Source organism: Procambarus clarkii, chromosome 67 (genome assembly GCF_040958095.1).
Source record: "Procambarus clarkii isolate CNS0578487 chromosome 67, FALCON_Pclarkii_2.0, whole genome shotgun sequence".
NCBI lineage: Eukaryota > Metazoa > Arthropoda > Malacostraca > Decapoda > Cambaridae > Procambarus > Procambarus clarkii.
In genome coordinates this window covers 30,218,246-30,233,596 of record NC_091216.1, presented here as the reverse complement: position 1 = coordinate 30,233,596, position 15,351 = coordinate 30,218,246, and the positions used below count along the sequence as shown (strand labels likewise).

Below are 15,351 nucleotides of genomic sequence, written 5' to 3'. Positions count from 1 at the left end.
CCAACTTATCTCTCTTCGTCCCACTGATTTCGTATCACATTGTTCGCGCTCCCACACGACTCCCTCCCACACGTCTGCAGCAGCAGTAGCAGAAGCAGGAGCAGCCGCGGCGGCAGCAGGAGCAGCAGGAGTTTTTAAATAATCTTCCATGTTCGGCGCATGCATGTGAAGACGTTAGCTTGCCTGGTAATAAGAGATAGTTAAGCTTGGTGGAGAGTGAAAGGTGAGGGGTTATCTTGGGTCGCCGTGTGGCCTCGCCCACAGGTGGTCCTCGGCCGGCATATAATGTGCTCTCTCTCCTCTGCAGGCATGATGGCGGAGGACAACAACCAGACCAACCTGTCGTCCATCAGGGGCGACTACCACTGGGAACCACTGCACCCATGGATGTTCAGCAGTCAGGAGCAGTGCCACACCTACCACCACACCGCCCCCACCACACCCTACGACCACGGTCAGTCTCCCAGCCACACCCTACCACCATATATAGTGGACATTATAACACCACTCCCACAGCCCCTCTCCTGTGCCAGGTAAGTCCACTACGGGCTCACCATAGCCCGTGCTACTTGGAACTCTCTGTTCCCAGTAGCTGAATCTTAAACAACGAACAACACCACTACCATCACCACCACTCCCACAATATCACCTATACAATACCCTGCCCCATCAACACCCCCACACACAACACCCTCACACAACACCCTATGCCCCTGTTACCTAGCAGTAAAATAGGTACCTGGGTGTTAGTCAGCTGTCATGGGCTGCTTCCTGGGGGTGGAGGCCTGGTCTAGGACCGGGCCGCGGGGACACTAAAGCCCCGAAATCATCTCAAGATAATAATAACTCAAGATAAAACCCCCCCACACAACAGCCCAACAGCTCACTTTACAACCGTGACTTTAGTGGGACTCTGGCTATCTGTGGTAATTGTCTTGTGTTATCTTCCGCTGTGTGCTCATTCTTCTCCTTCACTATCAAGATTGTCTCTCCTCCTTCCTTGTGTCTGTGGTGATCTTACGCCCCTGACTATTGTTCACACTTGCCTCGTCTTCCACTTCCTGCAGCCGCTATAACTTACACTTGCAGACTCCGGTCAATTACGGCTAGCAAATAGGGTGGTTGACCTGGAACAAGTTACCGGGTGAGATAATAGATCGCTGGATTGTTTCAATCGTAGGTTAGACACTTGCATGAAAGAGTTTGGGCGCTGCCACGTATTGGTCAACAGACCCTCGGTGAATTGCTTAATTCTTTGGCTCTTATTATATTCTTCCCTGAGGAAATCATCGGGGCAGGACGGGGCTCTAGCGTGCGTGTGAGTGTGCGTGTGGCCGTGCGTGTGGCCATGCGTGTGGATGTGCGTGTGGCCGTGCGTGTGGATGTGCGTGTGGGCGTGCGTCTGGACATGCCTCTGGGCGTGCCTGTGGGCTACTACACTACACACCTCCCACACTACACTACACACCTACACTACCCACCACGCCAAGTGTGTCATCACAACTTCTTCATTTATCAACAAACTGTCGGCAATCTCGGGTCCGTTTCCTCATATTTCACCAAGAATTATCTCCTGAAGTTGGGAAGTGCCGCCTTGGTTCTCACAGCCACAGCTGCCACGGGAGCCTTTACCGCGACGCCTTTATAAGACTGACAAACGTCCTCATGAAAACAATAGCTCACTGGATGACGATTAATCCATTCACTTGATAATGCTCATTACAAGTCGTTTACAATTGTAATGTTTTATCTGGGATAGTGTTAATTGTTGCTCCTGTAGCTCTTGATGTGAGGTGAAGTGAGGGCAGACTGTCCCTCACCGTGGCTCAGGGGTGGCTTGGTGCGTCCCTGTGCTTGTCCTGGTCCCAGGGTGACCTAACACGTCCCTGTGCTTGTCCTGGTCCCAGGGTGACCTAACACGTCCCTGTGCTTGTCCTGGTCCCAGGGTGACCTAACACGTCCCTGTGCTTGTCCTGGTCCCAGGGTGACCTAACACGTCCCTGTGCTTGTCCTGGTCCCAGGGTGACCTAACACGTCCCTGTGCTTGTCCTGGTCCCAGGGTGACCTAACACGTCCCTGTGCTTGTCCTGGTCCCAGGGTGACCTAACACGTCCCTGTGCTTGTCCTGGTCCCAGGGTGACCTAACACGTCCCTGTGCTTGTCCTGGTCCCAGGGTGACCTAACACGTCCCTGTGCTTGTCCTGGTCCCAGGGTGACCTAACACGTCCCTGTGCTTGTCCTGGTCCCAGGGTGACCTAACACGTCCCTGTGCTTGTCCTGGTCCCAGGGTGACCTAACACGTCCCTGTGCTTGTCCTGGTCTCAGGGTGACCTAACACGTCCCTGTGCTTGTCCTGGTCCCAGGGTGACCTAACACGTCTCTGTGCTTGCCCCTAACAAGAGAGCGACACAGCTCATGAAGGTGGCGACGCCGAGCTCCGGCCGTCTTGGAGTGACTCCAAGAACTGTAGTCACCAGGAACTGGCTCTTCTCCTCCAAACATTAATAACTCGGTAGATCTGTCGAGCGTCTGTTTGTCCGCTTCACTGGAAAGCTTTACTGCCTAAAGTAATGATACTTCTTGACGCGGAAGTGGGCTAAGTTAATTACACCATCGCGCCCCATAATGGGATGACTTCGCCGTCTTGGATAATTAGGTTACGGCCTATACGTACCTGATCAACCAGGCTGTGACTCATACGTCAGGCTGCGAGCAGCCGCATCCAACAGCCTGGTTGATCAGTCCAGCAACCAGGAGGCCTGGTCGACGACCGGGCCGCGGGGACGCTAAGCCCCGGAAGCACCTCAAGGTAGCCAAGGTATAAACCGTATTTCAAAAACATATATCAGGTTTGCATGTGATGTTTTGTGTGGTGTTTTGGGCAAGAATATGGCGCTTAGTAGAGCCCTTACGTCACTGGTCTCCTCCCACTGGTGACGAAGATAAGACCTCTTACATCTCGCATCAACGAATTCAGCTGTGATTGGTTCATGGGTCGTGACTTGCCGAACCCAAAGACGTGTTCATAAATTTTTATCCCATTCAATATAGGAATTTTCTCACATATAATTATATATTAGCATGTTGTGTATATTCAGGCGTAGAACAGGTTAGGTGTTTAGGTTCTTTTGGCAATTATTTGTATTTGTAGTACGTGGGTAGTATTTACAGTAGTATTTACAAAGTATTTACAAATATTTGTATTTACAAAGTTGCGATTCGAACAGAAGTTGTCAGCGATGTACTGATCGAGAAATCTCCGAATGTCAGTTTGTGAGTCGTGTGCAAATGGCTTTCATTCGTAAACATGAAGTTTGGTGGCTGGATTAACGAGCATTTATCACTTGTTGATGAGGACGGGCTGCTAATTTGAGCTTTCATGTAATTGAAACACTGAAAACAGGACCGAACTAAAGTTTTGATTAGACCTCATTATGGGGCAGGAATACTAGGAGACCCACTTTTTATACAGAACAAATCGACGGTAAGAAGACTTTTGTACAAGACTAACAAAAAGTGTGAGAATGTTGTTTAAGATGCGCTCCTTGGAACAAAAAGTTCCAAGTAGCACGGGCTATGGTGAGCCCGTAGTAGACTTTTTTCTTAAGTGTGAGAAGTGGAGTGAGGCGCGGGAGAGGTTACTACCCGCGTCACCTAATGTCTGAGACGCTCTGCACCACCCGTCTTCTCCTAATGTTGCAGCTAGCAACAAGTCTTCTACATATTATTGGCGACTTTCAGTGTCTTCCCCCCCCCCCCTCACCTCTCCCTTCCCGCTGACCCTCACTGCTCCCCCCCCCCTGCCCTCACTCACCCATCCCTCACCTGCCCTCACTCACCCATCCCTCACCTCCCCTCGGGTGTGAGGGAGCCCTGACGTAGGCAAAGTGGAAGGCGAACACAGATGTGTATTGTGCGGCGCTCCTGCTGCTGCTGCTGCTGCTGCTGCTCCTGCTGCGGCTGCTGCGGTGGGCCTGAGCCCTGGCAGGTGTGTGTGTGTGTGTGTGTGTGTGTGTGTGTGTGGGCGACGGGGAAGGGGGACTAGGCCGACTAAAGTGAGTGGAGGACTGGTGAGAGCGGGGCTCTGAAGAGCAAAGAGAGCGGGGCTCTGAAGAGCAAAGAGAAACACATTCTTTCTCTTTAGAACATCGTTAATTACTTCTTTGTTTTCCAGCGCGAAATATTCACTAGGGACAAAGTTTTACGCATCTCGGACCCTTCAGCAGGGACCTGAAGGCGGATACGTGATATGAATAGAATAACTTGAGAAAAAAAGAATATGTAGGAAGATTCGTATGTCTACATAAGCTAAACTGCCGATGGTGGTCGAAGGTGGTGAGGAGCCATCCTTCCTCCCTCTCCACGCTTGTGGATCCTTCGTGGTCCCTGAGACTGTGTATGCTCCTGTGACACATGTATGCTCCCCTGGGACTGTGTATGCTCCTGTGACACATGTATGCTCCCCTGGGACTGTGTATGCTCCTGTGACACATGTATGCTCCCCTGGGACTGTGTATGCTCCTGTGACACATGTATGCTCCCCTGGGACTGTGTATGCTCCTGTGACACATGTATGCTCCCCTGGGACTGTGTATGCTCCTGTGACACATGTATGCTCCCTGGGACTGTGTATGCTCCTGTGACACATGTATGCTCCCTGGGACTGTGTATGCTCTTCCTCCGGTGCGCCGTCCCTCGCACCCATGTAACCTAGTGTCCATCTTCCTACAGTTGTGTACTGTAACGCCACCTGGGACAACATTATGTGCTGGCCGCCTACCCTGGCCAACACCAGAATGACCCTCCCGTGTCCTCCTGTACAGGGCGTCGACCTCAAGCGTGAGTATCAACTCTTCTCAAACTTGGGTGAACTCTCCAGGGGTCAGATTCACGAAAACACTTACGCAAGTACTTACGAACCTGTACATCTTTTCTCAATCTTTGGCGGCTTTGTTTTCAATTATTAAACAGTTAATGAGCTCCGAAGCACCAGGAGGCTGTTTATAACAATAACAACAGTTGATTGGCAAGTTTTCATGCTTGTAAACTGTTTAATAAATGCAACCAAAGTCGTCAAAGATTGAGGAAAGATGTACACGTTCGTAAGTGCTTTCGTGAATCTAGCCCCAGAGCTCTTTTATGCATACAAATATAGTCATCGTGTATAAGGTGATAATCAGTTCATGTCACTAGGCACGTCTTAGAGGAAATTACGCCTTCGTAAATACAGAGACTCAACATGCAGTAATACCTGATGACTCTGACTCTCACAATATCTCGACAAATACCTTCGGAAAGTTATAATTGAAAGCACGTGCGTATAGAGCCAAATGTACACGAGGCAATTGGCATGATGATAGACAAAGTTAATGGAATAAAGCTTGAGCAGCTCTTGACATCCCAGAATGTATACTTAGGCAATTACACGATGAAAACGAATAGTATATAAACAAACAAATAGCGTCGTCATGGGTTTTACCTCCGGAGTCCTATTTGAGAATTTGAATATTGACACACTGAGGAGGAAAAATTCCTAGTTTACATGGGCCTTAAACCTGACGTCTATGGTAAGTATGTTGGCATGCAGCAACATTAGATCACACACACAAGAACTATACATCAAACACTCTCATACAATTATCAAGAGCTTAGTTAACACTTGGGCCCACTCTGTGTTGCAGAGACCGCCTACCGCACCTGCTCCACGGACGGCCGCTGGCTGCCTAAGGACGCCAAGGACCACAACCCCGCCGGCTGGACCAACTACACTGTGTGCTTCACCCCAGACGTCAGGAACCTTCTCAACCAGCTCTACTCCGGCACCGAGGAGGACGCTCAGGTCCGTGTGTGTGTGTGTGTGTGTGTGTGTGTGTGTGTGTGTGTGTGTGTGTGTGTGTGTGTGTGTGTGTGTGAGAGAGAGAGAGAGAGAGAGAGAGAGAGAGAGAGAGAGAGAGAGAGAGAGAGAGAGAGAGAGAGAGAGAGAGAGAGAGAGAGAGAGAGAGAGAGAGAGAGAGAGAGAGAGAGTATGAGATTGTGAGAAAAAGCGAGAAAGTTTGAGAAAGAGTGAGTGAAGCTAAGACAATATGAGTGAAAGAGTGGGATAAAAGTGGTAGGAAATAGGCAGAAGAGGAAGGCAAGAGTGAGAGGAGAATGTAGTGGAAACTGGTCTTCTAAAGTAGTTGAAGGCCGTCTGTGTTGAGGAGAAGCACCTGTTTAGAACTGCCTGACCCGAGTTCCAGCCCCCAATATTATAGCAATAACAACTACCTCAGATGGTCCTACACCCACCCACTACTGCTGCCTCCCACAAGTTGCTGACATTATACCACGCTCTCCACACACACCTCTCTCTCTCTCTCTCTCTCTCCCTTTCGCTGTCTCTCTCTCCCTTTCGCTGTCTCTCTCTCCCTTTCGCTGTCTCTCTCTCCCTTTCGCTGTCTCTCTCTCCCTTTCGCTGTCTCTCTCTCCCTTTCGCTGTCTCTCTCTCCCTTTCGCTGTCTCTCTCTCCCTTTCGCTGTCTCTCTCTCCCTTTCGCTGTCTCTCTCTCTCCCTTTCGCTGTCTCTCTCTCTCCCTTTCGCTGTCTCTCTCTCTCTCCCTTTCGCTGTCTCTCTCTCTCCCCCTTTCGCTGTCTCTCTCTCTCCCTTTCGCTGTCTCTCTCTCTCTCTGTCTCTCCCTCTCTCACCATGACGTATCTCTCACCACAGATGAAGTTCCTGGTGGCCAAAGGGTCCCGAGCGATGGAGATCATCGGACTGACGCTGTCTCTAGTGTCACTCCTCCTCTCCCTCTTTATCTTCAGTTACTTCAAGTAAGTCTTTTTATTATCTTGTTATCGTTATCCCTCTCTCCCTCCACATCTCTTCGCCCTCAAAGACATTCCTTATTCCGGTTAATGTGCGCATTACACAAATTTGCATAATTTATTTAAACTAATTTCGTTCCGTATTTGGTCGGCTGAAGAGTTCAGAAAGCGTGTTTGTGCACTCTTTGTCGACGATATGTGCACTGGCGGCAGGGGGGCTGTGCAGGGCCCTCGGTAAGGCTATACCAGCCTGCTGCAGCAGTACCAGGGGCGGCCCTGAAGGGCCTCGTACTCGTATCTCTGGCGCCTTACAACCACCTGCTCCGGGTAGATGGGACTGGACAACCTGAGCTCATCTACGGGAAGGAAATCCCAGACTTCAAACCTCCGCTGCCTCGCGGCCATATCAACTTTTGGGACGGGCTTCAGGAGTCAACCTCGAGGAAAAATCCGGAGTTGGAGCCCCCTAAGGCAGTTTGTTGTTGACTTCAACCTCGTTCTGGCAGCTCTTGCGACGGCGCTGGAACCTAGTGTATTGGTGTTTACCTTTCCATCGGAAACTTTCAGCATCGTGGAGACCTGCAGGGGGGACCTGCTGCATGGGTAACAGCTTCTTCTCCATATTAACCTACCCAGGCTTTGCACCCTGCAGAGGACACTCCAGCCTCGACAACCAGAGCGTAACTACATAGTCTCCTGAGACTGTAGGATGCCCACTACTGACGATATCTGCACTCTTGTACTGACGATATCTGCACTCTTGTACTGACGATATCTGCACTCTTGTACTGACGATATCTGCACTCTTGTACTGACGATATCTGCACTCTTGTACTGACGATATCTGCACTCTTGTACTGACGATATCTGCACTCTTGTACTGACGATATCTGCACTCTTGTACTGACGATATCTGCACTCTTGTACTGACGATATCTGCACTCTTGTACTGACGATATCTGCACTCTTGTACTGACGATATCTGCACTCTTGTACTGACGATATCTGCACTCTTGTACTGACGATATCTGCACTCTTGTACTGACGATATCTGCACTCTTGTACTGACGATATCTGCACTCTTGTACTGACGATATCTGCACTCTTGTACTGCCGACCTGTGCACTTTGCTAGCGACAATGTCTGCACTCTTCAAGGGGTCCATATAGGCACTGTTCTAATTAACAAACCCAGAGAGCAAATTATTGGTAATTATAAATTCTAGTAGTTCAGATTTAAGTGGGTCCGCCTGTTAAGCCTTGTCATGAGGTCATTGGTATGTCAGGCAGTGACCACAATATGTAGATCATTATGTAGATAGAGTGAACACCGCATTAAGTGAGGTATTACACACACTGGTTGGATGTGGGTCATGACTAAAGCAATTACTTATTTATTGCTATGTAAGTATAATTGTTAAACATTTTAGAATAGGTCACCAGGAAGAAAAAGGTCAACTATTATTACTTAACCTATACCTATAATAGGTTAAGTAATAATTGTAATTACGAAGCTATAAGATGCTTATCTTAACATACTAAGAAGGTTAGGTAAGGTCGGTGTTTTCTATGAAGCTTTTCAAGGTAAACTAGTATGTTTAGTATGTCAGATATGCACGTATTTTAATAAGTCAATATTGACTATACGAAAGTGTGAGAACGGGTGTGAGGCAAGATATTGAGCGCTAACCATTCCACAAGGTGTCAGTGGAATGGTAGTCCATTTCTTGAAGTTTTCTTTTTGTTTGACTTTGAAACGATAACAGCGAAAAATCGCCATAAACACATGGGAGATTTGACATTAATACAGCATCCCTGTATGTATATATTTGCTCGTATAATATATACACTTTTAAGACCTTGAATTTGAGTGTGGGTTGATACCTTGATACAAGTTCGATCCCATCGCATTGCTCTAAAAATATTTTCTCGTTCACATATCAAAGTATTGTGATTTTACTGTGTAAGCCGAACCCATTTTTATACTTGGCGTTAAGGAGGTACAGTGTGTGTGTCCCTGCTCCGTACAGGGCAACAGTTCGACACCTTCTAAGTAAGGTGTCTAAGGTCAGCGGCGCCTCTAAGTAAGTCCAAGTATATGTAAGTTGGCTTACGGCTCTGAGGCTCCAGGAAGGATCTTGCTTCACGCTCCATAAAACTACACAACTTCTCAGACTTTAAAACAACAAAATTTTAAATCATATCTATGATACAGCATTATCTTTTTTTTGTCCCTACGAGTGACCTGTCCCTACGAGTGACCTGTCCCTACCAGTGACCTGTCCCTACCAGTGACCTGTCCCTACCAGTAACCTGTCCCTACCAGTGACCTGTCCCTACCAGTGACCTGTCCCTACCAGTGACCTGTCCCTACCAGTAACCTGTCCCTACCAGTGACCTGTCCCTACCAGTGACCTGTTCCTACCAGTGACCTGTCCCTACCAGTGACCTGTAACCTACAAGTAACCTGTCCCTACCAGTAACCTGTCCCTACCAGTGACCTGTCCCTACCAGTGACCTGTTCCTACCAGTGACCTGTCCCTACCAGTGACCTGTCCCTACCAGTAACCTGTCCCTACCAGTGACCTGTCCCTACAGGGTATATCTTCCTCGTGCCTTAAGACATCTCCCCCTATACACAAGCTCCCCAAACTAACATGTGTGTGCTCCTAGCATCAATGGCAGCATGTGTGGTGTGATTACTCTTGTAATCATCTTGACCCAATTAAACCCGCTAACTGCCCGTGTATTAACTCGCCTCCCCTCTCCCCTTTGCAGATTCGTAGATTTTAGGAGCCCCTTATCCCAGCCGTGCTTCAGGTACTGGACTTCGCTACGTTGTCTGTCTGTGTCCCCCCTAGTGTGTAGTGAGCACGTGTCTGTGTCCCCCTAGTGTGTAGTGAGCACGAGTCTGTGTCCCCCTAGTGTGTAGTGAGCACGAGTCTGTGTCCCCCTAGTGTGTAGTGAGCACGAGTCTGTGTCCCCCTAGTGTGTAGTGAGCACGTGTCTGTGTCCCCCTAGTGTGTAGTGAGCACGTGTCTGTGTCCCCCTAGTGTGTAGTGAGCACGTGTCTGTGTCCCCCTAGTGTGTAGTGAGCACGTGTCTGTGTCCCCCTAGTGTGTAGTGAGCACGTGTCTGTGTCCCCCTAGTGTGTAGTGAGCACGAGTCTGTGTCCCCCTAGTGTGTAGTGAGCACGTGTCTGTGTCCCCCTAGTGTGTAGTGAGCACGTGTCTGTGTCCCCCTAGTGTGTAGTGAGCACGTGTCTGTGTCCCCCTAGTGTGTAGTGAGCACGTGTCTGTGTCCCCCTAGTGTGTAGTGAGCACGAGTCTGTGTCCCCCTAGTGTGTAGTGAGCACGTGTCTGTGTCCCCCTAGTGTGTAGTGAGCACGTGTCTGTGTCCCCCTAGTGTGTAGTGCTCATGCGTCTGTGTCCCCCTAGTGTGTAGTGCTCATGCGTCTGTGTCCCCCCTAGTGTGTAGTGCTCATGCGTCTGTGTCCCCCTAGTGTATAGTGCTCATGCGTCTGTCTGTGTCCCCTAGTGTGTAGTGCTCATGCGTCTGTGTCCCCCCTATTGTATAGTGCTCATGCGTCTGTGTCCCCTAGTGTGTAGTGCTCATGCGTCTGTGTCCCCCCTAGTGTGTAGTGCTCATGCGTCTGTGTCCCCCTAGTGTGTAGTGCTCATGCGTCTGTGTCCCCCTAGTGTGTAGTGCTCATGCGTCTGTGTCCCCTAGTGTGTAGTGCTCATACGTCTGTGTCCCCCTAGTGTATAGTGCTCATGCGTCTGTGTCCCCCTAGTGTGTAGTGCTCATGCGTCTGTGTCCCCCTAGTGTATAGTGCTCATGCGTCTGTGTCCCCTAGTGTGTAGTGCTCATGCGTCTGTGTCCCCCTAGTGTATAGTGCTCATGCGTCTGTGTCCCCCTAGTGTATAGTGCTCATGCGTCTGTGTCCCCTAGTGTGTAGTGCTCATGCGTCTGTGTCCCCCTAGTGTGTAGTGCGCATGCGTCTGTGTCCCCTAGTGTGTAGTGCTCATGCGTCTGTGTCCCCCTAGTGTGTAGTGCGCATGCGTCTGTGTCCCCCTAGTGTGTAGTGCTGCCATCTACCTGCCAGCTCAGTCCATCTAACCTTTCATACTAGTAAAGCACCATGTCAACCAGGCACTTCCCTCCCATGTCAACCAGGCACTTCCCTCCCATGTCAACCAGGCACTTCCCTCCCATGTCAACCAGGCACTTCCCTCCCATGTCAACCAAGCACTTCCCTCCCATGTCAACCAGGCACTTCCCTCCCATGTCAACCAGGCACTTCCCTCCCATGTCAACCAGGCACTTCCCTCCCATGTCAACCAGGCACTTCCCTCCCATGTCAACCAAGCACTTCCCTCCCATGTCAACCAGACACTTCCCTCCCATGTCAACCATACACTTCCCTCCCATGTCAACCATACACTTCCCTCCCATGTCAACCAGACACTTCCCTCCCATGTAAAGCCCCCACCACCACCCACGACAATTACCTACCAACTCCGTATTGCCGCGGGAGAAGCCGGCACCCTTCGTCAGCTACAGACTGTCGACAGAGTCTGGCTGAGATGAAGAGAAGGAAGCAAAGCGGGGCGCTGAGATAAGCATTTGGTCAGCCTGTGAATACGGACCAAAGTTCCCAGGAAACGCGCCATTCTCTGAGATATGAGTGTGAGGGAAGTGAGGGTACAGGTGAGGGAGGAGGAAGGTGAGAGGTGAGGCAGGGTGTGAGAGAGAGAGAGAGAGCAAGGCAGGGCGTCAGGAACACAGCATCTCTAGACACAAGGATAAACAATATAGTGCAGACGACCCGTCTTATATGTGGTTCTTGTCACCCCAGGGGCCTTTTTAGGGGCCTCGTAGCCTGGTGGATAGCGCGCAGGACTCGTAATTCTGTGGCGCGGGTTCGATTCCCGCACGAGGCAGAAACAAATGGGCAAAGTTTCTTTCACCCTGAATGCCCCTGTTACCTAGCAGTAAATAGGTACCTGGGAGTTAGTCAGCTGTCACGGGCTGCTTCCTGGGGGTGGAGGCCTGGTCTAGGACTGGGCCGCGGGGACACTAAAGCCCCGAAATCATCTCAAGATAACCTCAAGATAACCATTCCTGTAACACTCCCTCCCTCCCCCCTCTTCAACACCTGCCGTCCCCCGTTCACTTGAAATGACCTAAACATGACCATACGTACACACCTGCAGGCTAGGGACACCTGTGTACACACCTGCAGGCCAGGGACACCTGTGTACACACCCGCAGGCCTGGGACACCTGTGTACACACCCGCAGGCCTGGGACACCTGTATACACACCCGCAGGCCAGGGACACCTGTGTACACACCTGCAGGCCTGGGACACCTGTGTACACACCCGCAGGCCAGGGACACCTGTGTACACACCCGCAGGCCTGGGACACCTGTATATACACCTGCAGGCCAGGGACACCTGTATATACACCTGCAGGCCAGGGACACCTGTGTACACACCTGCAGGCCAGGGACACCTGTGTACACACCCGCAGGCCAGGGACACCTGTGTACACACCCGCAGGTCAGGGACACCTGTGTACACACCTGCAGGCCAGGGACACCTGTGTACACACCTGCAGGCCAGGGACACCTGTGTACACACCCGCAGGCCAGGGACACCTGTGTACACACCTGCAGGTCAGGGACACCTGTGTACACACCCGCAGGTCAGGGACACCTGTGTACACACCTGCAGGCCAGGGACACCTGTGTACACACCTGCAGGCCAGGGACACCTGTGTACACACCTGCAGGCCAGGGACACCTGTATATACACCTGCAGGCCAGGGACACCTGTGTACACACCTGCAGGCCAGGGACACCTGTGTACACACCTGCAGGCCAGGGACACCTGTGTACACACCTGCAGGCCAGGGACACCATACGATCCGCTTACTATGTGTTTACATCTCTGTAAATTAAGCGGGTTTGATGTGTGGAGCGTAATGGTGCACGAGCTGCCCCTATCCCCCCACACTGCTCTGTGAGGCTTTGTTCTGCCTTCTTAGCGCCGCCTCCTGTTATTGTTAGTGTTATTGAGGCTGTTATTCTCGCTCAAATACAAGAGAAATGCACAATACACAAGAGAACAGTACACAAGAGAAATGCTGAATAAAAGCACTTGTATAATAGTCAAAACTCAAGATATTAGATTACAAATTCTTGAAGCAATCCACATAAAAATAGAACAACCTGCCATAAATACCCAAATTACGGAACTATTCTCTCTACCCAGCAGGAGAGTAAGAACAAGACCGGAATGTCAAGATGCCAACGTAGAAGACATTGCTTAACATGCCATCTTGAGGTTATCTTGAGATAATTTCGGGGCTTTAGTGTCCCCGCGGCCCGGTCCTCGACCAGGCCTGCACCCCCAGGAAGCAGCCCGTGACAGCTGACTAACACCCAGGTACCTATTTACTGCTAGGTAACAGGGGCATTCAGGGTGAAAGAAACTTTGCCCATTTGTTTCTGCCTCGTGCGGGAATCGAACCCGCGCCACAGAATTACGAGTCCTGCGCGCTATCCACCAGGCTACGAGGCCCCATTAACTACGCCATGCCCACTACACCTGATTAATCTTTGTGTTTTGTACCTTATTTTCGTCTTTTTCTTCACACTTTACGCCTTACTCTTCTCTCCTTTACGCCTTATTCTTGATCCATTTGTATAGACCTATAAACCCCATTGTTCGGTTCATTTGTCTGCAGCTGACCCCATAATGGTATAAATCCAATATGCCCTGTACTGTCCCATCACTTGAGAATGAACCATGTAGGTTCGAAACGTTGCGTAATTTTATAATAAGTGTAATACATTCTACAGTTATTTTTTCTTTTTCTTCACATCGAGCGAAGATGACTTTTGGAGAAATCCTCTTAAAATTTAACCAAGATGCAAGAGCACTAGTCAGAGGGATAGAAACCCTAAGATACGTCACTGAATCTTAGGGTTTCTAAGATACGCCACTGAATCATATTATATATATATATATATATATATATATATATATATATATATATATATATATATATATATATATATATATATATATAATGTAAATCACGAAAAATAAACACGTGATTAAAAATGTGACAGTGTCAGACCACGGAGGAAAATTGAAACAGGAATTTCCTGAAGTACTTTCGTATATTAATACATCTTCAGAAGGAGTGAAGATGTATTAATATACAAAAGTACTTATCTTGAGGTTATCTTGAGATGATTTCGGGGCTTTTTTAGTGTCCCCGCGGCGCGGTCAACGACCAGGCCTCCATCCCCAGGAAGCAGCCCGTGACAGCTGACTAACACCCACGTACCTATTTTACTGCTAGGTAACAGGAAATTCTTAAGGAAACTACTTAAGGAAATTCCTGTTTCAATTTTCCTCCGTGGTCATATATATATTATATACTGTCATATATTATATATATATATATATATATATATACATGATTCAGTGACGTATCTTACTGTCCTACATCTTCACTAGATGATAAAAGATCTAACACTTAAGCCACGTTGTCGTAGGTCACTGTGTCTATCAGCGTCTGTGCCACAAGCCTACCTCTCCTGGTGGTCCTCACGCCGCCCACCTCCCTGTGTGGTGCCTCACAGATATCCCCCGCAACTCCCTGTGGCCTGTATACGCTTCTTCCCAGTTACAATGTGTATTTTGTTGCTCGGTTAGAATGACTTCGTTCTCGTTTTCAGTTGATAGTCATCATATGTTTTATTGTGAATGACATGTAAGAAGATAACACTAAGATTACGCAACTCGGTGATTGCATCGTTGTTGGAGAACGAGAAGGTGCAGGGAGGTAAGCGAGCGCTTCCGACCAAAGGTGCTTGTATAGAACATGTAAAATTATATGTAGTTAAGTATATATTGTAGTGTACGTACGACTGTGTATGTATATATGCGTGTTGGGTGTGACTAACATGGTGTGGCGGCCTCCCACAGAAAGCTGCGCAACAACCGGACCCGCATCCACAAGAACCTCTTCGTGGCTATGATCCTGCAGGTGCTGGTGAGACTCATCCTCTACGCCGACCAGGCCATCGTCAGGGGAGACTCCACCGGCCTCGCCTCCGGCCTCACCACTGACAGACACGGCATTGACAGCACGGTTAGTGGCTCCCCTTATGACGGCGGCGCCTCCTGCATCTACAAGCGGGAAAAAGATTCATAAAGACTCAACAGAGGGGGTTCATGAAGCCGCTCCGGAGGGTTCACGAAGCCGCTCTGGAGGGCATGGAGGCTCTGTAGATGGTGCGTGGTGACTTCAAAGGGTGCACGAGACTGAAGAAGTGTCCGGGCTGGGTTCAATATGGTGTTTGTACCCGTGTCGCCTGTTTCATGACACGTGTTCCTTGCTACTTAACCTGTGTTACTGGATCCATTCTCAGGTTCCTTTGTCCTCTTGGCTCTTACCTCCTGCTGAATCTTCGCCCTTCTCCTCCTGGCTCCTCTGCGTCTGACTCCTCTTCCTGCAGCTGCTCACAT

The 15,351-nt window shown here is 49.6% G+C and overlaps 2 protein-coding genes across 5 annotated transcripts in view; one reads left to right on the top strand and one right to left on the bottom strand.

Moving 5' to 3' along the window:
• The window catches only part of LOC123767586 (uncharacterized), a 184,315-nt gene that overhangs the window by 95,163 nt on the left and 73,801 nt on the right, over positions 1-15,351 (bottom strand). The window lies entirely within an intron of this gene.
• Positions 1-15,351, top strand: part of LOC123767584 (PDF receptor) — a 51,096-nt gene that overhangs the window by 22,728 nt on the left and 13,017 nt on the right. The window contains exons 2-6 of the mRNA XM_069310611.1: positions 308-454; positions 4,732-4,839; positions 5,682-5,839; positions 6,706-6,809; positions 14,809-14,974. Of these exons, the coding sequence (XP_069166712.1) occupies positions 310-454; positions 4,732-4,839; positions 5,682-5,839; positions 6,706-6,809; positions 14,809-14,974 (681 nt within the window). The 5' untranslated portion in view covers positions 308-309. The remainder of the gene's footprint in view (positions 1-307; positions 455-4,731; positions 4,840-5,681; positions 5,840-6,705; positions 6,810-14,808; positions 14,975-15,351) is intronic.